This window comes from Hyperolius riggenbachi, chromosome 1 (assembly GCF_040937935.1).
Source record: "Hyperolius riggenbachi isolate aHypRig1 chromosome 1, aHypRig1.pri, whole genome shotgun sequence".
NCBI classification, from domain to species: Eukaryota; Metazoa; Chordata; class Amphibia; order Anura; family Hyperoliidae; genus Hyperolius; species Hyperolius riggenbachi.
In genome coordinates, this window is record NC_090646.1 from 447463970 (window position 1) to 447488047 (window position 24078).

At 43.6% G+C, this 24078-nt stretch overlaps 1 protein-coding gene across 1 annotated transcript in view; it reads left to right on the top strand.

Moving 5' to 3' along the window:
- Positions 1–24078, top strand: part of CIT (citron rho-interacting serine/threonine kinase) — a 150184-nt gene that overhangs the window by 95018 nt on the left and 31088 nt on the right. Inside the window, exons 16-27 of the mRNA XM_068243643.1 lie at positions 70–179; positions 6002–6176; positions 7466–7663; positions 7752–7805; positions 8686–8883; positions 10972–11165; positions 12665–12800; positions 16186–16290; positions 18435–18575; positions 20934–21041; positions 21188–21350; positions 22648–22812. Of these exons, the coding sequence (XP_068099744.1) occupies positions 70–179; positions 6002–6176; positions 7466–7663; positions 7752–7805; positions 8686–8883; positions 10972–11165; positions 12665–12800; positions 16186–16290; positions 18435–18575; positions 20934–21041; positions 21188–21350; positions 22648–22812 (1747 nt within the window). The remainder of the gene's footprint in view (positions 1–69; positions 180–6001; positions 6177–7465; positions 7664–7751; positions 7806–8685; positions 8884–10971; positions 11166–12664; positions 12801–16185; positions 16291–18434; positions 18576–20933; positions 21042–21187; positions 21351–22647; positions 22813–24078) is intronic.

The following is a 24078-nucleotide window of genomic DNA, read 5'->3' on the forward strand; positions in this document are numbered from 1 at the left end:
ATTATAGAACACACATACATAGGATAAAGTGCCCAAAGTGGATAATTCCTCACACTTTACATCTTACAGATGATTAATGCCTTGGAGTCAAAGATCAAGTCCTTGGAACAAAGATTAGCAGAACTGTCAGAAGCAAACAAATTGGCGGCAAATAGCAATCTTTTTACACAGCGGAACATGTGAGTATTTTATACAGACGGTATGGAAAAAATTATTTTATGTAAATATGAGTTTGAAAACTGCATGTGTATTACAGCTGCCTGAGCTTAGTTCAGATTATGTAATAACAATGGAGATGGAAATAAGTCTGGCACTATGGTTTAATGTAGCAACTTAGACACTACAGGTGATGGATAAAGTGCATACACAAACTGTGGCTTAGCAGTGAAACATCAAAAACGTAAGTCATACCATGGTGTCTAGATGGGTGCCCTGGTGCACATTTCAGCCTCAGAAGAAGTTTGGCGTTTGCCACACGAAACGGTCGTAAGGCCGTGCACCAACCGGCACCCACAGCTGCTGCCTCCTTACTACACCAGGGCACCCATCTAGACACCATGGTATGACTTACGTTTTTGATGTTTCACTGCTAAGCCACAGTTTGTGTATGCACTTTATCCATCACCTGTAGTGTCTAAGTTGCTACATTAAACCATAGTGCCAGACTTATTTCCATCTCCATTGTTATTACAAAGACTTTTTTTTCTTCTAATGGTCTTGAGCACATGGTCTTTGGGTGACCCTCCTAAGATTCAGTGTCAGCTAATATCAGCCTAGCTCGAGTGCCCGCTAACTCTCCCACAACTTAGTTCAGATTATGCATGCTGCAGCATGAGTCAAGAAGCCAAGCTAGGAATAGATTGTGTGATGCTTTTGATAGGTTAGATCGGGGGTGCCCAATAGGTCGATCGCGATCTACCGGTAGATCGTGACCGCCTATTTGGTAGATCGCGGCCTCTTGGCCGCGTCCCATCACATTTTACGGCTGGCAGCTGTCCCATCGAATTCTGCTGCCAGCCGCTGGCCAATAGGAAGCAGGGGAGGAGAGAGGAGGCGCGGCTGAAGAGGCCATGACGCGACGTCATGGCTGGAGGCGGCGCCGGGCACGCATGCCCGCCTCATGCAAGCACGCTGCCCGCCGGAGCGCTCCAAGTCTGAGAGGGGAGACCAGACATCGCCGCTGGAGGGAAGTAAGTGTTTGAGCACCCATCCTACCTACGCGAATGGCACCTATCCCCACCTATGCTAATGGCAGCTATCCCCACCTATGCTAATGGAACCTATCCCCACCTATGCTAATGGAACCTATTCCCACCTATGCTAATGGCACCCATCCCCACCTATGCTAAAGGGACCCATCCCCACCTACCTATGCTAAAGGGACCCTTCCCCACCTACCTATGCTAAAGGGACCTATCCCCACCTACCTATGCTAAAGGGACCCATCCCCACCTACCTATGCTAAAGGGTCCCATCACCACCTACCTATGCTAAAGGGACCCATCCCCACCTACCTATGCTAAAGGGACCCATCCCCACCTACCTATGCTAAAGGGACCCATCCCCACCTACCTATGCTAAAGGGACCCATCCCCACCTACCTATGCTAAAGGGACCCATCCCCACCTACCTATGCTAAAGGGACCCATCCCCACCTACCTATGCTAAAGGGACCCATCCTCACCTACCTATGCTAAAGGGACCCAACCCCACCTACCTATGCTAGAGGCACCTATCCCTACGTACCTATGCTGACACCCATCCCCACCTACCTATGCTAATGGGACCCATCCCCACCTACCTATGCTAATGGGACCCATCCCCACCTACCTATGCTAATGGGACCCATCCCCACCTACCTATGCTAATGGGACCCATCCCTACCTACCTATGCTAGAGGCACCTATCCCTACCTACCTATACTAGAGGCACTTGTACCCAGTGAAGGGACCTGTACCCAGCTACCTTTGCTGAAGGGACCTATACATAGCTACCTATACTGGAGGCACTTGTACCTGGGGGCTGTTCATGATCGGGGGGGGGGGGGGGTGTCTGCAACACTTTTTAAATGTTGGTAGATCTCCTGGACTTGGCAAATTTTAAAGTAGCTCGCGAGCCAAAAAAGTGTGGGCTCCCCTGGGTTAGATCATCAATGAATGTATTCAAAAAAATACATAAAGGAAATTGATGAGCTGTAATTGCATTGCAGGCCATAGAGACTTAAAGGGACTCCGAGCAGTGCAGAAACTATGTAAAGATGCATATCATTTTAAAGCTCTCTTTCTCCTCTTTCCAATGATAGATAAACCACCACCCTACACCTTTTAGTTTTCGCTATTTTCGCAGCCGCAATTTCGATCGCGAAAATAGAGAAAACTAAAAGGCGTACGGCAACGATTTAGGTGTCGCCAGAAAGAGGAGAAAGAGCGCTTTAAAATGATATCCATCTTTCCATAGTTACATTGTATTGCACAGGGTGACTTTTTCTGCTGAATGGAGCTGCTGACTTTAGGAAAAAGTCGTCCTGTGTAATACAGTGTCACTATGGAAAGATGGATATCATTTTAACCACTTAAGCCCAACTGGACGAGATTTCTCGTCCAGTTGGGCTGCGCGCACTCCCGCGGGTCGCGCGCGCTCCCGCGGGCCCCCCCCCCCCCCCCCGTGCGCGCCCCCGCTGCTGGCCGCTAGCCCACCGATCAGTGAAAGGGATTATAAATCCCTTTCGCTGATCGGACCCCCCCGGAGAAAAGCCGACAACGTCTCTTCAGACGCTGCGGCTTTTCTGAGCTCTGGTCTCCTTTCTTCTGCCTGGGAGCGAGATCGATCGCTCCCAGGACTTTTTGATTCTGGCCATCTTGTGGCCAAATAGCAAATTACACCTAAAAAAAAAAAGTTTTAAAGATAAACATATAAATATATTAAAAAAAAACCCTGTTTACCTCCCACACCAAAAAATACCCACATACAAGTTTAAATTAAAAAAAAAAAAATTACAATAATAATAATAATAATAATAAAAAAAAAACATAAATAGTTACCTAAGGGTCTGAACTTTTTAAATATGCATGTCAAAGGAGTATATCAATATGATTTAATAAATTATGGGCTTCTAAACAGTGATGGACGCAAAACGGAAAAAATGCACCTTTATTTCCAAATAAAATATTGTCGCCATACATTGTGTTAGGGACATAATTTTAACGGTGAAATACCCGGGGCATATGGGCAAATACAATACGTGAGTTTTAATTATGGAGGCATGTATTATTTTAAAACTATAATGGCTGAAAACTGAGAAATAATGAATTTTTTCCATTTTTTTCTTATTCTTCCTGTTAAAATGCATTTACAGTAAAGTGGCTCTTAGCAAAATATACCACCCACAGAAAGCCTAATTGGTGGCGGAAAAAACAAGATATAGATCAATTAATTGTGATGAGTAGTGATAAAGTTATTGGCAAATGAATGGGGGGTGAAAGTTGCTCGGATGTAAAAAAAATTTCAACCCTTCGGGCTTAAGTGGTTAAAGCTCTCTTTCTCCTCTTTCTGGCGACACCTAAATCGTCGCCCTAAGCCTTTTAGTTTTCTCTATTTTCGCGATTGAAATCGCGGCCGCGGCAATCTTGATCGCGAAAATAGCAAAAACTAAAAGGCGTAGGGCGTCGGTTTATATATCATTGGAAAGAGGAAAAAGAGAGCTTTAAAATGATATGCATCTTTCCATAGTTTCTGCACTACTCGGAGTCCCTTTAATAATTCAGAAGCAGCACAAAGGAGATTGGCAGTGTCAGGTCTGTGTTCAGAGTAAAAAGACTGCCTCCCAGCTTTTTTTCTGATTACTTCACATGGGTGATGATGGGGTGGGGAAGGAGTTTGGTTGGAATATGACCTGCTTTTAACTAGAGACATGCAGCATATGTGACTTTGGCATTGGACACAAAACTGCAAACCCAACAGGCAAGGCGGAAAAAATGAAATAAATCAAAAATGGCTTATAATCATTGCACTAAATATTGCGCATTGCAAGTTTATATATTCCATATACTACGGTGCCGGTGCTGCCATTAAGCAAAGGAGCAATTGCCTTTTTCCCCATGACAGGTTGGTTACAGTGAAGCCACAAATTGTGCAGGGGCCCTGGGGAGCAGCTGGGGAGACCACGTGGTGGTGGTGGGCAGGGGGTTTTCAGCCAGCTCGGGGCCCTCAGAGTTGACTTTGGTAGGGGCCCCCAGGTTACCTATCCCCGGTGCTGCTGCTTAGACGAGGCCTGATATGCTGTGCACTAAAACCAAAACTACAAACCAGGGCTTTCAATTAAATCGCATCCTCTCTCCAAGTGGGTGATGCCAGACTTGTTAGAAAGTCCATTGTGTGGCTCAAATCCAGTAAAGCGGCTAAGCCCTTATATTAAAATTAACTTACCACATTTTTTTACAGTAGAAACAAACATAAAGCCTGAATTGCATTGGACACATTACAGAGTTGTTTTAGTTGAGTGTAGGCATCTCTTTTTTTTTTTTTTTCCCCCCTTCAAAACATTTAGCTTATTGGAGATACATGCAATCACTTCAACATTATTTAACTGTTGAAAATCCCAGATTGTTTACATAGTGACTTTTCTAAACAGTTGACATTGGTAAAGTAGGATTTGTTATACACTATGGAACATTCACAATTGATTCCATGATTTCAAACCTTGTTTGCGCAAGGATGGTAACTCAAGCTATTCCTGTGCTGGATTGACTGATAGTGAATGTGAAAGGACAGCTGAAGTGAGTTATATATGGATCTGGATATGGACTGATACCTTGCCACTCCTCCCCTTTCCCACTTGTTGAAGATTTCCCAACAGGTTTGATACATTTTGAGTTGATAGATTGCCTGAAATTGATTGAAGGTTGATCATTTGTGCGTGCTGGAGGCAATAGATTTCTGTCCGATTTGGTAAAGGCAATCGATAAGTGTTTTAGGACTGGTAATTGTGGCACTCAGTTCATTTATTAAAGAGCACCTCCAGCCCCAAAAAAGGTTTGAATGGCAATACATATATGTAGTCTATGCACTGTGTACAGTTAGATGAACATATAAAGTTTACATATGGTACATCGTAGTCGATGGTACAGACTCACATCTATTTCTGTAGTAGCATTTCCTTATTTCTAAAGTACATTCTCAGCATGGTGTCCTCCTTTCCAGGCAGATTCCCTACTCTGCCCCTCCCTGCCCTGCTCTCTGCCTACCTTAATCAAATTACTTCTTTTTCCACAGTGTGTAGGAGAGAGGCGAGACAGCAGAACATCTGCAGCCCGAACACAGTGATTCCAGCGCTATAGCAGCACACAGGGAGTAACTTCAGCGCCATCAGAAGGCGGAGCTGAAGTTACTTTTAAAACACAGTAATTAATTATTTCATTCCCCACCATCCATGGTGGCCTAGAGAGGAAATAGTATTTTACACGGCTGGGAACTTGTGCAGCAGCAGGATCAGCCATATACCGGCTGTATCCTGAGCCCAAGTCTCCCGCCAACGATATCTCTCGTATGCCTGCAGCCTGTATTTTCATGTCTGTTTGCTATAATTCTTTTTTCAGATGTCTGTCTACCAGCCAGCCTGGATTAGATCACGTGGACATGGGGGTGGAGTTATGACATCAATCCTGCAGCATCCTTTGCACCTATGGTTTGGAAAGAAAAAAAAAATCACCCGGGCCCAGTTTCACACTGGGGGCGGGGTTTTCAAGACCATATGTGGAATACGGACCCTGGGGATGAGAAAAGCACACTTTATTATGTGTATCTTGGCAACTTATTAGGTTTCACGCAAACTATAATTTATAATTTAATTACGCTTTAAAGTAATTGTGTCTAGGGCAGGCAAACATTTTAGCTTCTTCATTCCAAAGTAGAAGAGAAAGCAGTTTGGCCACTGTTTTTAAATGACCTCTGTGGTTTCAGTCACTGTGGCTTTCTTTGAATGTCTGCCTTGTAATGGTTATAGGAAAGCTCAGGAAGAGATGATTTCAGAACTTCGGCAGCAAAAATTCTACTTGGAGACCCAGGCCGGGAAAATTGAGGCTCAGAATCAGAAGTTGGAAGAACAGCTGGAGAGAATTAACAACCAGGAGCACACTGATAAGGCACGACTTGTGGAGCTTGAGTCTAGACTTCGAGAGGTAAAATATGGAGTTACTGAGCAATGACTCGGTGGTAAATAACAATTTAATTGTGGTAGTAAAATATTGGTAGGTTTGCCAATATTCTACAACCTGATTCATATAGTGAACTGTCAGAAATGCTGATATTTCACTATAACTTTAACCACTCCCTACTCTCACAATGAACCCTCCCCTGGTGGTGCCTAACTCTAAAACCCACCTAGTAGTGCCTAAACCTAAGGACCCCCCCCCCCCCCCCCTGGTGGTGCCTGACCCTAAGACCCCCCCCCCCCCCCCCCGGTGGTGCTTAACCCTAATACCCCCCTGGTGGTGCTTAACCCTAATACACCCCCCCCCCCCTCCTGGTGGTGTCTAACGCTAAGACCCCCTGGTGGTGTCTAACCCTAAGACCATGCCATATAACTTTAAACTATAAAGAATAATTTAGTCAGACCTACCCACTAACAATCAAACAATGATTAACAATTTAATAGGAGCTGCCAGCTAAATAGCATAACGGGTGGCCCCGACGGCTGCTATTTAACTTGCACACATTTTTGACCACGCTTTTATTAACTTCGGCTTCAGCTATGTCTGCAATGACCCAAACAGCAGCCTTGAAGGACCATACCCTTATGGCTTTATATTGTTGCCTATTCCCGCATCTATCAAAACCATGCAAGTAACTTCATCCAACTTAAAGGGATACTGTAGGGGGGTCGGGGGAAAATGAGCTGAACTTACCCGGGGCTTCTAATGGTCCCCCGCAGACATCCTGTGTTGGCGCAGCCACTCCCCGATGCTCCGGCCCCGCCTCCAGTTCACTTCTGAAATTTCTGACTTTAAAGTTAGAAAAACACTCCGCCTGCGTTGCCGTGTCCTCGCTCCCGCTGATGTCATCAAGAGCGCACAGCGCAGGCTCAGTATGGTCTGTGCCTGCGCAGTACGCTCCTAGTGACATCAGGGGAAGCGAGGACACGGCAGCGCAGGCGCAGTGGTTTTCTGACTTTAAAGTCAGAAATTCCAGAAGTGAACTGGAGGCGGGGCCGGAGCATCGGTGAGTGGCTGCGCCAACACAGGATGTCTGCGGGGGACCATTAGAAGCCCCGGGTAAGTTCAGCTAATTTTCCCCCGACCCCCCTACAGTATCCCTTTAAGGTTATCTAAACTAGACTTTTTACACAAAGTAGGACTCTACCATGTCTTTCTTTGTGTCCCTGTGTCGTACACTGGCCATCCTATATTCAATGGACTTGAAATTGCATAACCTCTAAAGTATAGTAATGATCTCTTACCTTTATTTTCAGATTAGTTTGGAGCATGAAGAGCAGAAGTTGGAGATAAAAAGGCAGTTAACAGAGGTGCAGCTGACATTACAAGAAAGGGAATCCCAGATTGGCACTTTACAGTCAGCACGTTCCGCTCTAGAAAACCAGTTACACCAAGCGAAAACCGAGCTAGAGGAAACCACAGCTGAAGCAGAGGAGGAAATACAGGCATTGAGGGTAAGCATAAATAGGTAGGAGCATTATTTTTATCTGATCTCTGAAACATGTTTTGTAGCGCTTAATAATCTGGCTTTGTTTTTTCTAGTCACACCGGGATGAGATTGAACGGAAGTTTAATACATTACGGGACAGTTGTTCAGTGAGTACTTATTACATTGGTTAACCTAATGACTTCTTGCAATTTTTGAATTGTGTCAATACACTAATAGAGATATAACTACAGATCGTGGTGCCTTGTTTTAAAATTTTGATGGAGCACCAAGCCCTCTCTACACTTGTCTAATTGCACACACTGCCACGGATATGGGTGGATGCAGCAGCATAGACTCAAATACAACACACTCTATATGAAAGCAGAGATGATTGTTTCACCTTCCTCACAGATGCAGAGCCAGTAGCAAAACCTGTGGTGGGCAATGCATCTCCCAAACATGCTGTGAGGACAGGCACCACCCATCCTGCAGGACCTCAGTACAAGTCAAGGCCGTATCTAGCCATATTCGTGCCCTAGGCAGAGTAGTTCTAGAGACAGCGGAGAGGAAGCAGAGGAAAATAAGGTTGGAGGAATTCCACAGTCTAAGAATTGTAATTTTAGTAGTAGAGAGGAAGTGTCTTAGAAGAGATTTCTTGATTTTATACAAGCACTAGGAATTATTAAGAGGTTTGCAGATTCTGAGTTTGCATTAAAGTTAGTAGAATAAATATGATCATAGCATGTATAGAATAATTTCCAGAAACATCCAGGGCACAGGGGCTCTCCCACATTTCCAGCCAATCTGGGAAACCTCAGGGAATATTCTGTAGAGAATTACAGGACATCTCTGCCAGTTTGCAAATATTATGTTATTTCCTCAAACCAATTAGAATTTGTTGTGAAGTTTTCCTCTACATGCTCTCCAAGGTTTGACATACCTGGTTCTTCAGCTAAACAGTACTTTTTTTATTTTTTTATTTTGAAGGTGGATTTTTTCTTCAGCAGTAAATAATGTCTGTGTATATTGTTCTTCCTGTTTTTTTAGGTTCTTACAGACCTTGAAGATCAGCTTAACCGTATGAGTGAAGAAAATGCAGAACTGAACGATCAAAATTTCTTTCTCACCAAACAACTGTCCGATGTTTCAGGAGCTGCAGAAGAAATTATACAACTAAGAAGTGAAGTGGACCACCTGAGACGTGAAATTACTGAGAGGGAAATGCAGCTTGCAAGTCAGAAACAGGCATGATTTTTTTATGTTGTTCTGCCCTGGTACAAGATTTGTAATTCTGTTCAGCAAGTTCTGATTCTGATTCCCCTGGATAGCCAGAAGCTTGTTCTTCTGGGCACAAATGAAGAGAAGCCAAGGCATGCTGCCAGGACTGCACTGAATTATAGCACATTGTTAATGTTACTTGAGAGACTTAAATTGTTTTCTAAAGCTAATATTAGTGATTGTTTTGAAAGCAGAGTATGAATGAGCACTGCCCAGATGCTGTATTTAGGTCTTGGCCAAGCATGTTTTGTCATATAGAGGGAGGAAGATGAGAGCAGTGCCTCCCATCAACTTCTCATCACTTCTCATCACTCTCACAACTACAAAGCTGATCTAGTGAGAGCAATCCAGCTGTACAAACTAGATTTTCACCTGAAACTATCAAAAATTATCATTTGGGTAATTTGGGTGGTGTGTGTGTGTGTGTATCTTAAGATATCTCTAAAGGTGGCCATACACTGGTCAATTTGCCATCAGATTCGACCAACAGATAGATCCCTCTCTGATCGAATCTGATCAGAGAGGGATCGTATGGCCACCTTTACTGCAAACAGGTTGTGAATCGATTTCAGCCTGAAACCGATCACAATCTGTGGAGCTGCTACCCCCCCTTGCATACATTACCTGCTCCGGCCGGCGCGAGTCCCCTGGTCTCTGCGGTCTTCTTCTCGCTCCGGGCTCTGGCTACTGAACTTCCTGTCCAGGGGAAGTTTAAACAGTAGAGGGCGCTCTACTGTTTAAACTTCCTGTCGGGGCAGGAAGTTCTGTGTAGCAGGAATGGCCCGGAGCGGAGAAGAAGACCGCAGAGACCAGAGGACTCGCGCCAGCTGGAGCAGGTAATGTATACCCACTGCATTGCGTCGGTCGTCGGGCTTTCGAACGCCGCTAACGACGCACTCCCGACCCGCCGGCGACCGAGGAAAATCTTCCGTACGGATGGGGAGACTGGGATCGACGGGAACGATCGATTTCGGACGGAAAACGATCGTTCTGTCAGCAGTGTGCGCGGCAATTTCACTGCCGTTTAGATCACTGTGATCGAAACGGCTGTATATCGGCGGGAAAATCCTTAGGTGTATGGGCCCCTTTAGGCTTTTCCAATGTTAAAGCAGGTGAGGTCCATGTAGAGAGCAGGTCCGAAAACTGAGGATAATGTAGAGAGGTGTTGGAGAGGATGGGGGATTATGCAACTCTCCTCGTGTTTAGAATACTTGGTTTTAGATGGCTTGAACAGTGGGAGTACGCACTTTTAGGTAGACCATGTATATGTGGGAGGGATTGCGAAAATTGGCATTTAATGCTGGCAGCATAGAATGGTTTTCCTGACCAAAGCCCGAGAGCAGCAGCAGCAGCAGCTGTCCTCTGCAGCGTGGAGAGGAGAGCAGCTTCTTAAGAATCCACGGTCTCCTCCCTCCTCTGTCCTGCTGGTACAGTGCCTCAGAAGTAGCTACTCCACAATGAAAGAGTGTTTTCACCTCTAGATGGTAGCCACACTTTTCCACAGATTGTTAATGAATATGAGCTATGCTTTGCATTCTGTGCAGAATCAGGTTTACTTTACAGCATTTTTTCACAAGTGCCCATAGCTTTTGCACAGCACTGTCTTTCTAGGTACATGCCAGTGTTATGTATATCACCAGAATGCCTTTTATTGCTGGGGTCCTGGGTTTGAATCTTTGCTTAGGACACTCTGCAAGGAGTTTTTATGTTCTGCCCAGGCACACTGGTCTCCTCACACATACTAAAATATTTTGATACATTAATTGGTTCCCTCGAAAAACTGGCCTGTGGTATAGACACTGGACTATTACTGTTTTCGGGTTTAGATTATAAGCACCTCTGGTGGCAATGGTAGGGGGCATGTAATCCCAACTATTTTTTTTATTCTGCTAGTGAAACGGCAACAGTTCTCATGTCAACAATTGTAATAATGTATGCAAAAGAAGAAATGGCTTCCAGAAAGGCATGATCGACTTCTTGCTAGATTAATGCAGCCACAATCCTGGCTACAATTACAAAGAATCTTCTGTTAATTGTGTAATGTTATGATTATAGACAATGGAAGCTCTGAAAACCACATGCACAATGTTGGAGGAACAGGTCATGGATCTAGAGGCATTGAATGATGAGCTGCTTGAAAAAGAACGCCAGTGGGAGAACTGGAGAAGCTCACTAGAGGATGAGAAGACTCAGTTTGAGTGCAGACTTCGAGAGGTGCAAAGACTGTTGGATAGTGAGAAGCAGGGCAGGTGAGGATCCATGCTGCATATGCATGATATGGAAGGGGTTTTTCTTCCTAATTACTACTCTACCTCTAATAAATGTTAATTGGTTACCAACACTTAACTAGAGTTAAAAGTTCAACAAGAAAGTGAGAGATCTCATTTGTGCAAAGTAGGTCACGGTCTACAAAATTCAAGTACAGCAGCTCAAAAGTTGTGATTAGGTAGCTTTTTTTTTTTCAACAATAGCACAGCTCCAGCTTGGAAACTCCAAAGGATTCAACATGTACCGTATTTGCCACTGTATAAGATGCTCCGTAATATAAGACGCACCCAGGTTGAGAGAGCAAAAACCAGGTAACAAAAATATTTATACTAAGCCTGGTGCATCCATGTTCCAGGAGCGTCTTATACATGTTCTCCCCCAAATGGTGTCCTCCTGTGTCCCTTATGTGTCCTCCTGCGTGCCCCTATATGTCCTCCTGGGTGAATGAGCGCTCCCAGTGTGCCTGCTCCTCCCGTGTGCCTCTGCTCCCTCCCACTTGTCTCTGCTCCCCCATGTAATTAACAGCGTTGTGGCAGCTGTAGCAGCAGAATATTGTACTGTGTTAGCCATCAGTAAAAGCAAGAAGTTTTGAATCAGGGTGATACCATTAATTGGCTAACTTGGAGATAAATAAGAGTAAGCTTTCAGCTTTTGAGCCTTTGTCAGACTGAATCCTGTATGCTTAAAGACAGCTATATACTGTACATGCAACATCAAAGGGATACATGTTTTTTTAGGAAACATAAATACATGTCATTATGATGTCTTAATTGAAACAAAACATCCAAACAGAGCTTTGAGAGGTTGTTGGGTGATATATTACAAACAGATAAGACCCTTAGGGCCCGTTTCCACTAGGGCGAATTCGCATGCGTGGCCTGCATGCGAATTCGCATAGGCAATGAAAGTGGATGGGACTGTTTCCACTTGTCATTGTTTTCGTGCGTTTTTCTGTGCAGGATTTTTCTGCACAGTAGGGCCCGCAGAATTCGCCTGCGTGAGGAATGCAGGCGAATCGCAGCCCATGTATTTAATAGGGAAAACGCACGTGCGTTTTTTGCCGCGAATTCGCATGAAAAGTAATACAAATTGAGTCAGGCAGTGACATGGTTAAATTCGCATAGACCCTGCCTATGCGAAATCGCATGCGAAATCGCGGCAAAAAACGCATGCGGAATCGCATCCGCATGTGTTTTTGTCAGCGGTGGAATCCTAGCGATTCGCACCGCACTAGTGGAAACGAGCCCTTACTCAATGTTCACACAACTGCAGCTCTGCCTGGCACACATGCATTGTAAATTCCTAGGTCAAAGTTAGCTGGAAGCAGAATGGATGCCGTCTTTGCTGAAAAAGAGTTATGCCATTAAACATCGTCATCAACCTCGTAGCAATTTAAGAAATTGGTATCCTTGTTCAATATTTAATCTACAGATTTGAACCAACGTATACATTTTCTCTCTAATTGGTAATACTTTTTCAGAGTACGAGCAGACCAGCGCAGTACAGAATCTCGCCAGATGGTGGAACTAGCAGTCAAAGAGCACAAAGCAGAGATTTTGGCTCTTCAGCAATCACTAAAGGATCAAAAACTCAAGACTGAAAGTCTGTCTGATAAGGTCAGGCGGATATATTTTTTTTTTTAAAGTCAAAATTGTGTGTGTGTGTTTGTTTTTTACTTGTTTTAATGGGAGAATATCATTTGTTTGGACTTGATGTAAAGAAAATTCTCCACCAGCCTATTAAATTTGCAGACTTAAAGGAATCATCAGGCAAAAAAAAAAAAAAATGAGTTTCACTTACCTGGGGCTTCTACCAGCCCCATGCAGCCATCCTGTGCCCTCCTAGTCACTCACTGCTGCTCTGGTCCCCCTCCGTCAGCTAGTTTTGTTTTTGCCGACCTCGGGGTCAGAGTACATTTTTACACATTTCCGCTGGTGCAGGAACATGAACACATACATTTTTACGCATTGCACCACTAACGTGTAACAATGTATGTGTTAATGCTCCAGCACCAGCGGGAATGCGTAAAAATGTACTCTGACCTCGAGGTCGGCAAACACGAAACTAGCTGCCAGTGGGGGACTGGAGCAGCAGTGAGTGACTACGAGGGCACAGGATGGCTACATTGGGCTGGTAGAAGCCCCAGGTAAGTGAAACTCATTTTTTTTTTTGCCTGACGATTCCTTTAAAGGACTTCTAAGGCGACGACAACAATCTGTTTACACACCTGGGGCTTCTTCCAGCCCCTAGCAGCCGTTTCAGTCCTTCGCCACAGCCCTGGTCCTTCTCTTCTGTGTCCCGCTGGCTGAGTGCAATGATCGGTGACCCACTGGGCTGGTCAGCTCTTTTGGCCTGCACAGGAACTTGTGCCCGCACATCCAGATCATCTGGCGCGTACTGTGCCTGCGCAGAAGAGTCTCCAATCATTACAAATGGCCAGCGGGACACCAAGGAGGACCAGGGCTATGGCGAGGGACTGAAACGGCTGCTAGGGCCTGGAGGAAGCCCCAGGTGAGTAAACGTAGATTGTTGTCGTCACTTCGGAAATCCTTTAAAGGGGTTCTGTGGAGTGCTGAAATAAACAAAAACTGACACTTACCTGGGGCTTCTATCAGCCCCCTGTAGTTGTCATGTCCCACGCCGTCCTCCGATCACTCGTTCTCCTCTAATTACGCGTCTAACGCGTATGCGTGGCCGCGCATGTGCTCACTTGCTCACGTCTCCAGGATCTTACTGCGCAGGCGCATTACAAGAACACCTCGTACTCACCTGCGCAGTAAGCTCCCAGAGGCGTGAGCGGGAACGTGCACTATTAGTCTTGTTAGACGAATAATTGACCGGTGCTGGCGGCGGAGAACGGGTGATCGAAGTAGGATGGCGCGGGACATGACAGCTACAGGGGGCTGATAGAAGCCCCAAGTAAGTGTCAGTTTTTGTTTATTTCAGCACTCCACAGAACCCCTTTAAGGGGAACCTGAAGTGATAGATCTATGGAGGCTCATATTAATTTCCTTTTAAACTGTCCATTTTCCCTGGCTGTCCTGTTAATCCACTGCTTCTAAAAGACATATTTGGAGGCTGCCATATTTATTTTTTTTAAACAATGCCAAGTGTCTGGCAGTGCTGCTGATCTTTCTGGACATTAGTGCTTGAATCACACACCTGAAATGTATGCAGTTGATCTTGTCAGATTTTTTTCTCAGAAAATATATGATGTGCATGCTTGTTCAGGGGACTATGGCTAAAAGTATTAGAGGCAGTGAATTCACCCTTTGAAGTGAACAGTGTGCAGATGAACTATACTGCCAGAGTATAGGCATTTTGTGTTTTTTTGCATGTAGTGTTGAAACCATTTTCTGTGCATCTTAACTATCCCAGGAATAAGTGATTATTTGCAATAGTATTTATACCTGAATGCAATACAATTATTGCATGGAAGAAACCAAGAACTTTGATAGTACTACATTTTAAAATACACTCCCAACGAATTCTGGCTAATTTTGTCTTAGTAGCGGCAAAGCAAACGATTGCTAGGTCCTGGAAGAAGCAATTGCTAGTTTTTGGGTAGGTTAAGGCTTGATTCACACATAAATCTGTACATTTCTGGTCCTGTCAGTTTTGCATCAGTTTTCTATCACATTTACCTGACTGGACCGGAAATGTACACCTTTTATGTTGTGAACACAGCCATAGAAATACATACAAAACTGACAGGATCGAACCGAAAATGTACAGATTTATGTGTGAACACATTTACAGAAGGAGATATAGATAGGAGTGAATTGCTGCTGTTCTGGGGGATCATATAGAATGCTTTCAGAAAACCCGGGCCCTTTTGCAACGTTTAATTGAACAGTAGAGAAAGAATTCCTTCCCTTTCTGTTTCCTTTTGTTGTTTTTTTCCCCCACTGTCTACTTTTTCCTGGGTCTGTTTTCAGGTTTTCAGACTTAGGGAATTGAGCCCTTTATTACTTGAAAATTCAAGTAAACATTTTGAAATAGAAAAAAAAATATGAAGGAAACTGAACATTTTTTGGGTCATGTTTTTTCAGTTGTTTTAAATAAAATTTTGACACTTAAGCTACGTACACACATATGACAACGATCGTTTGTTGTGAACGACGAACAATCTTTTAATTGATGAAAGAATGATTTCAGCAAAAGTCGTTTTTAAAAGTGTGTAACGATCTGATAGTTTAACGAACGATCCGGAACAACGTCACAGTAGAATACAGGAAAATGCGTGTTTTCTGCGACTGGCTCACGTCTAGCCATTATTACAGTATATCTTCGGTACAGTGAAGATGTCACATACTGTTCCTGGAAGTGACATCATAGGAAGTTCTGCCCGCACGTAACGAACGGTTTAAAACGTAAGTTACACTATAGAACTTACGTTGCATATATTACATTACAGTACGAGAACTCATACTGTAGGTATGTAGGTAGAGCATTTAGATAATACAGCATTGAAAACACATAAAAAAAAAAACACTCTGTCCTGTTTTAGGGTCCATTAAAATTACAATTATGGTATAATCATAGATCAATTAACGTGTCACAGGACACATTCATAGAACGAACGTTAAATAACGAAAACCATGTGTTGCGCTTGCGCATTAAAATGAAACGTTCTATGGAAATATAACAAAATGAGCATGTCAAGCCTAGTATGAACGACCGTTTTCTAATGATGTACTAGTTTTGCAAACGATCGTCGTTTAAAAAAAATCCGCCAAGGCAGATCTTTCGTTTTTAACGATCTAGCTCATCCATCGTTTGACTTAATGATCGTTGGAGGTTTTTTTTAAACGATCGTCGTTTGAAATGATCGGGGAACTATCGTTTCGAAAGACTATAGTCGCATGTACGCACCTTAACAGTTTTTGTGTATGGTAAACAGTAGGCTTCAATAAAACGACACATGTTCCCTTAGGTGTATGCTTGATAAGAAGCAAACTCGCTAGTCTAGCACTTATGCAGTTTTTTTCACTCACATAGCTAAATGATCTGGAAAAGAAACATACAATGCTGGAAATGAATGCACGCAGTTTACAACAGAAACTAGAAACTGAACGAGAACTGAAACAGAGGCTGCTTGAAGAGGTATGTGAAACCTGTCTGCATTATTCCATATGTACTCCATTCCATTAACAAAGTTAATGACAATACTACATTATATCTACGCTCCTGGAGACTTCATCTTAGCTCCAGGGGCATAGATAAAAGTGGCTCGCCGCTGCACGCGCTCCTGCACACGTTCAAGTCGCTGCCTGTTAGCGGAATGGGAACGCACGTTCATAACTGATCAAAGTGCCTGTGATCAATGATCACCAGCGTCAATGAGATGCCGGTGGTTAGTGGAAGAAAAATACACAAATACATAAACTATTTCCTCTGTTCTGTTCACAGTACCAGGAGGAATATAAAGTGGTCCGAATAGTAAAATTATACCTCCTACACAACAATAAGTAAAATCTCCCATTAATTAACCCCTAAAAAAAAAAAAAAACTTGTAATAAAAAAAGTGACATTTAAAAACAATACATAAATGGTTACGTTAGGGACTCAACCTTTTTAATATGTATGTCATGAGGGTATATTACTGTGTTATTCTTGCAAATAAGGGCTTTTAATTAGTGATATAGTCTAAACAAACACAAAGCTGAAAAAATACACCTTTACTGACAAATAAAATACCATACATTGTACTAGGGACATAATTTAAACGTTGTAATAACCGGGGCAAATAAATGTGTGAATTTTATCTAGAGTAGCACGTTTTATTTTAAAACTATAATGACCCAAAACTGAGAAATAAGGTTTTTTGTTCTTATTATTCCTGCTAAAATGCATTTAGCGTAAGTCTTAGCAAAAAGTACCCCCCCAAGGAAAGCCTAATTGGTGGCAAAAAAACAAGATATAGATAAGTAGTGATTAGGTTATTGGCGAATGAATAGAAGGACAGCTGAAAGGTGAAAATTGCTCTGGTCCATAAGGGGAAAACCCCTTAGTGGTGGACTGGTTAATCTTCTATGGTGAGGACTGAAAGTACTGAGAGAGTGATTAGGTTGACCATATTACCAATGACATACTAATAGTACCAGCAATAGGCAGACATTGCACTAATGTTCCTACTTAAAGAGACTCTGAAGCGAAGATAAATTCTATCTTTTAACTTGTATTGCTGTCCATCACCATAACGGCTACTAAACCGCCACTATCCCGCGGCAAAATGAGGGGTCTATACCCCCCAAATCCCCTCCGTGGTGCCCGGGGAGCGCTTCCTGAATGAGGCAGAGCTAATGGCTGTAGCTCTGCTTCTCAGCGCGTCAATCCTGGCTGATTGCCGCCTCTCCCTGCCCCTATCAATCTTCCTTCACAGAGAGGGCCGGGGGAGAGGCGGAGATCCGCGCGCCGATTGACGCGCATGGAGGCAGAGCTACAAGTGAAAGTTCTGCCTCCAGGAGCAGCAAAATCCACGACCAAGAAAGTTGTGGATTTTTGCAGCGGAATTTGGGGGGTATTAATCCCTCGTTTTGCCACGGGATAGCGGCGGTTTAGCAGCTGTTATACTCAGTGACAGGAATACAAGTTAAAAAATAGAATTTATCCTCGCTTCAGAGTCTCTTTAAAACCTTCCCACCTACTCATAAATCTGACTTCCATATGGAGCCATCATTCCACAATGATTTTTAACAGGCTTCACTCCTTGGGCCTGATTCACAAAGCGGTGCAAACTGTTTGCACGCCAGTGAAAAGCCCTTTATCACGCCTAAACTCAGTTTAGGCGTGATAAGAAGAAACTCGCGCGAAATTCCCACACGGAAAGTTTTGCGCGCACAGGGTGATGCGCCCATTGAACCCTATGGGCGCTGCGCACGGAATTGCGCACGGGACTTTGCGTGCGATCACCAGCACAAAGCGGTGCTAACTCAGCGGTGCAAAGGTTATCACGCCTAAAGTCTTTTAGGCGTGATAACTTGGTTATCACTGCTTTGTGAATCAGGCCCCTGAAATCTAAACTGATGTGCTGGTCCAGTCCCACAGTGGAGCATCCATGTTCGCTTGTCCTTGCCTTCAGTTAGACTAATGATCGATAGTTGTGTGAGATTTACATTTGTGTAAGCCACATGAAAATGGGATGTATTGTCAACATTTATCTGTTGCAGTTCTTCAATCATTTTCAAATTGCCTTTACTTCCTGATTTACTCTAGTACTAAAACAGTATAATATGTTTTGAGAGCAGCAGTCAAAGCTACAGCAACAAATGGATCTTCAGAAAAATCACATCTTCCGTCTCACTCAAGGACTTCAGGAAGCCTTGGACCGAGCAGACTTGTTAAAAACTGAGAGAAGTGACTTAGAATATCAGTTGGAAAATATGCAGGTAAGATATCTCATAAATGAGGCTTGACAAATCCAGATGTTAGTCATTTTACTAAGCTTGCAGCACAACAAATGCCAGGTGAAATAATGAATGTTATAGCGCCTGTAGGTCCAGATACTTCGCAAGGTGCCCATGTATTACTTGATATTCAGCATCGATATCCAGCAGATTCAGTCATAATAATCAAATCTGCCGCAGGTCAGTGCTGCAACGTGGCTGCACAATTAAATTGTGATTGATTTCCAGCCAAAATCAATAGAAACAATCAATCCAGCATGCTATAAAGATCTAATTCAAAAGGGCTCTGTCAGGTCGGCGTTGGGAGCAGTGTTCAATTTCCTGATGACTGGCAAACCTCTGGCTGGTTTCCCCCTATGTGTAAAATACCCCCATCCAGGCCTCTGGTGAGAGTGGAAGCTGTGCTTAAAGAAATTCTGTAACGAAAAAACGTCCCCTGGGGGGTACTCCCCTTGGGTGGGGGAAAGCTCCGGATCCTATTGAGGCTTCCCCGTCCTCCTGTGTCCCACTGGGGTCTCGCTGCAGCCCTTCAAAGCCGGTGCGACAAATCCAACAGCCTGTTCAATATTTCCCTTTCCAGGCTCCAGCGAGGGCGCAGTATCCGCTCTTCCCACGGAGATGGGGGGAAATTGCCGATCTCCGTCGGGCCGCTCTACTGCGCCTGCGCAAGTCTCCTGTGCCTGTGCAGTAGAGCGGACCCGACGGAGATCAGCTATTTCCGCCTATCTCCGTCAGAAGAGCCGAAACAGCGCCCCCGCTGGAGCCTGGAAAGGTAAATATTGAACATGCTGTCTGATTTGTCGCGCCGGCTTTGAAGGGTTGCAGCGAGACCCCCGTGGGACAGAGGAGGACAGGGGAAGCCTCATTAGCATCCAGAGGCTTCCCCCTCCCGAGGTGAGTACCCACAGGGGACATTTTTCTCGTTACAGTGTCTCTTCAAGCTCACCTGTCTGTACCCCCTATAGTGTTCCGTATTTTCTCCATTGGAACGAGGTACCTGTGTCCCATGACATGACGGCAACTCATGTAACTCCTTTAAAGGAATACTATCGATTCACATATTTTTTTCAATTGACACAGGAATTGTTCGGGAAGTGCTGCTAATTACTGGTGTATACATTTTAGTAGCAACTTCTTTGTTTACTGTTATCAATATACATTCAAACTTTACTGACAACTGATGGCTGACTGAGCCATGAGGAGAGGGGAAATTCCCCTCACACTTGATCAATTAACTCTATGTGTAGCTCTGTGTGTGACAGAGAGAACAGCTGCAGATCCTGTGTCCTGTGTTTCTGACTGACGTGTCTGAAGAAAGCAGAGGAAATGTAACTAATTGTCACAGCTTTTTCATACTGTTTTTGCTTTCAGAGTTTGATATGTTTGATATTTGCTTTCTGTAGTCTGATATGCAACTCTGGCTGTGCATTGAAGCAAACACCCCTTATGCAATTGATTTGTCCTAATATAGCTAAATCCTACCCTCAATAAATTACAGCTTTTGCCTCTGATATTTAACATGAAAAGTAGGAAAATGTTTACACAGCTACTTAGACAATATTTGCACACTGTCATTTTAGAACACTTTGGTATCGATAGTATTCCTTTAAGCACTGCTTCCACGCTCACCATGGGTCCGGGGGGGTACACATTACGCATGGGGAAGACCTGGGGTGCCCGGCATGTGGAGACATCTACACAGATTTGCAATAGATTTCATGCTGAATTCTATTGGAAATCTGTGTGCTCTACAGTGGCAGAAATAGACCCCCCTCTCATCAGATTCCATCAGAGAGGAATCTATCTCAAGTTGAATCTGTTGACCATCTGCCAATGTATGGGCACCTTTGACTTGGTTATAGTCACGATCCGTTGTGATTAAAGTAATAGACAAACTTGGGCATAGACTACACAAAATAATTGAATCTCTTGAGATGAAAGGTTTAGGGTTTTGTAGGAATTTACTTAATTTACAGTGCACTCATTATAAATTAAGCCATTGTCAAGAAGCTTAATCTCTTGCTTGGCAAAAAGACACCTTGCTAAAGAAAGGTGATGGAACCTGGTCTAGCATCCTGATTTACTGTAGGTTTTGTATCGATATTGGACCCATGCATTTATAGTGGTCTCAAGAAACAACTCGAATTAGGGATTTTTTTCCCACTGACAGTCATATACCTAGCTGTAGGTTACCTCCTGTGCCTTTCCTCCTCCTATCTCCATAATTTAAAGAATGAGAATTGCTAAAACTGCTATAACCAAATGCTCCTTCTTTTCTTTTCTGCATCTCACGATGTGCTACATATCTAATAAATTACCTCCATGATAATTTCCTGTTAGGTCCTCTATTCCCATGAAAAGGTGAAGATGGAAGGCACCATTTCACAGCAGACAAAGCTCATTGATTTCTTGCAAGCAAAAATGGATCAGCCATCCAAGAAAAAAAAGGTCAAGAGTTTTATTACTATAACTGCATTGAAAATTAAATAATATTGTTTTTCTATATTTCCTTTTCCCTTTTTATGCCATCCAGTGTTAATAGCTTTCTTTTGCATATTAACTAAGACTCTTCAATCATCTCCTTTGCGTTGCAGGGTTTGTTTGGCAGGCGCAGAGATGACCCTAACCAGGCATCACAGATTCCCTTGCAATACAATGAGCTAAAAGTAGCTTTGGAAAAGGAGAAAGCCCGCACTGCAGAACTTGAAGAAGCTCTCCAGAAAACTAGGATAGAACTCCGATCAGCCAGGGAGGAAGGTACCTGTTATTTTTACCAGCATGATGGTAAATGGAAAGCATCAGCGGAAATACCACCATACAAAATTTAGTTTTAACCTGCAATCCAAAAGTTGACTTTTTGTCCGCAGATCTGGTGGTTTCATGCAAATGGGGAAATGGTAACTGCCCTCATCAATAGAGAAGGGATAAATGCTCAGTAAAGAAAATGTAGGAAACCACTACAATAAATGCCCATGTAAACAATTATGTAATATATAGTTGAGTCAAAATTAACAAACTTGGTAGTGTTGTCATGGATTAATCTAGTCCTCCAAGTGTAGTAGTAATTTTTGTGCCCTGCTGTTGCTCTTATCAGGGTTAATTTGCAGCACAGCTACAAGCTGTAGCAGAAAGGCCAGGAGACATGAGGAACAAAAGCTGTTGCACACCATGCAATTATTTTAGTGTCTAACAGCATGTGGGATGATGTGCTATCAGGCTCACTAGTAACAACACAGTTCAGTATAATGGAAATGTAGTTCTAGTTCCACCTTCATCAGTTTTTTATTTGAAAAGATTTCAAAATATCACAGGTGTGTGTGTGTGTGTGTGTGCGTGCGTGCGTGCGTGCGTGTGTGTGTGTGTGTGTGTGTGTGCGCGTGCGTGCGTGCGTGCGTGCCCATATGACCAACAGTGTAATCAGGAAACCAGTGTCTTTCACAGTAGACTTCAGTAGTGTTTGGCCTCCATGTTTCTCTTGTTACAGGTTTACTTCAAAGTATTTGTCATCGGACTACTTTGAATACTGCTATTACTGACCACCTTCTATGAAAACTAATCTTAGCTGCAACATTTCTCTTTTGCCTTTTATGATGAAAAACCTTAGTGTATTCTAATAATCCTTAGTGTAATTTGCCTTAAAGTGTACCAGAGACGTTATAATACAAAAATTCGATACTTACCTGAGACTTCCTCCAGCCCCATAAGCACAACTAAGTCCCGACCCACGACTGAGTCGGGGTATTCTGCATGTGCAGAACAACATGACTGAACCAGTTACCGGGGCTGATTGCAGCTGAATGGCAGACCGCGGGAGGACGGTGAGGGACTCAGTCATGCTTATGGGGCTAGAGGAAGCCCCAGGTATGTATTGAATCTTTGTATTATAACGTCTCTGGTTTCCTTTAATTACACTGAGCGTTGCTTTTTAGTAGGAGGGCTTTTCGGTCTCTTTTAGTCCCCTATACTTTCCTAGTGGATCTGTGTCACCATGAGCTGCTTGGGTATTCTTTAATAACCCATAGATAATCTTATGAACATTTGCTTTCTTCTGCAGCTGCGCATCTGAAGGTGTCTGACCACCCTATTCCATCTACACCTGGTACAGCAAGGCAGCAAATTATTATGTCCGCACTGGTCAGATCTCCAGAGCATCAGCCAACTGCTGTTGGTTTACTGACTTCTCAGTCCAGTAGGAGAAAGGAATCTTCAGCACCTGAAGGTGAGATAATAGCATTCCATCTTTTGATGCCAAGGCCAGCTTATGGTTGGATGTAGGGCAGGCGCTACCATATGGGCAATTGCCCCTGGGCCCCAGCATCCATAGGGGCCCCCAAGTATCTGTCACCACTCCCTCAGCCCAGCTCCTGGAACTATGATGTCAGTGTCTGCCTGTCAAAACTGCCTCCTTAATGCTACAGGGATGGGGTTGACATTTTAACTAGAACCAGCCCTGTTTGGGTGGAATAATGAGTTTGTAATTACTGTCCATGCCTTAATTTCTGACCACAACTGTACCCCATATGGATCTTTGTAGGCTCTTTATTATTTTTAAATTAGTGCTGCAGAGAGGATAAGACTGCATAAATGCACCCCCCCCCCTTCTTAGTTGACCATATATCATATTAACACAATACAAACATAGCTGGCACTGGCATTCAGCTTTTGTTAAAAAAATAGCTGACAGTCTAGGGCAGGTATGTCAAACCGGTCCTACGAGGGCCGAGATCCTCACACATTTTTGATACAGCTCAAATGAATTGATGGGTCTGAATCAGGAAAGGCGTGGTCCATCAGGTAGAACACATTCCTTTCTATCGCAGTCCATCCTAAACACTGGCATGGATCTGGCCCTCCAGGCCTGAAGTTCGACACATGTGGTCTAGGGGTTAAGTACGACAGGCACTAGAATCACCAGGGTGAAGAGAAGACCCTGCCATTACAAGATTATATACTAGAAGGTAGCTGGTGGAGATGCTAGGTGAGGAGATGAAGAGGCTGGCAGATGAAGTAGTGAGCTTCAACATTTGATGTAGAGGGAAATGGTGGACAAGGTACAGGAGAGAGTTCCAAAGGAGAACTGACACTTCTGTGATTCATAGTCCATCCGCCAGGTTTTAATGTAAAGATTTAGTACTCGACCAATATCAATCTTGATGGAACACTAGAACACTACTACATTCAACTTTTCTTGACAAAGAAGGGACCCCATTAGTTTAGCCCTGTAGCTTCCTAGGATTAATAGCAAACTTTATTTTAGCTTGTTTAGTTTTTGTGCATATAAAACACAGCTAGTTCAGTGTTTTAAACCGAGACAGGAAGCGAAGGCCTTGATTCACTAACCAGAGCTAAGCTGGTTAGTGTGATTTAAGACCTAGCGGGCGCAAACCACGGAGTTAAAGAGACACTGAAGCGAAAAAAAATATATGATATAATGAATTGGTTGTGTACTATGAATAATTACTAGAAGATTAGCAGCAAAGAAAAT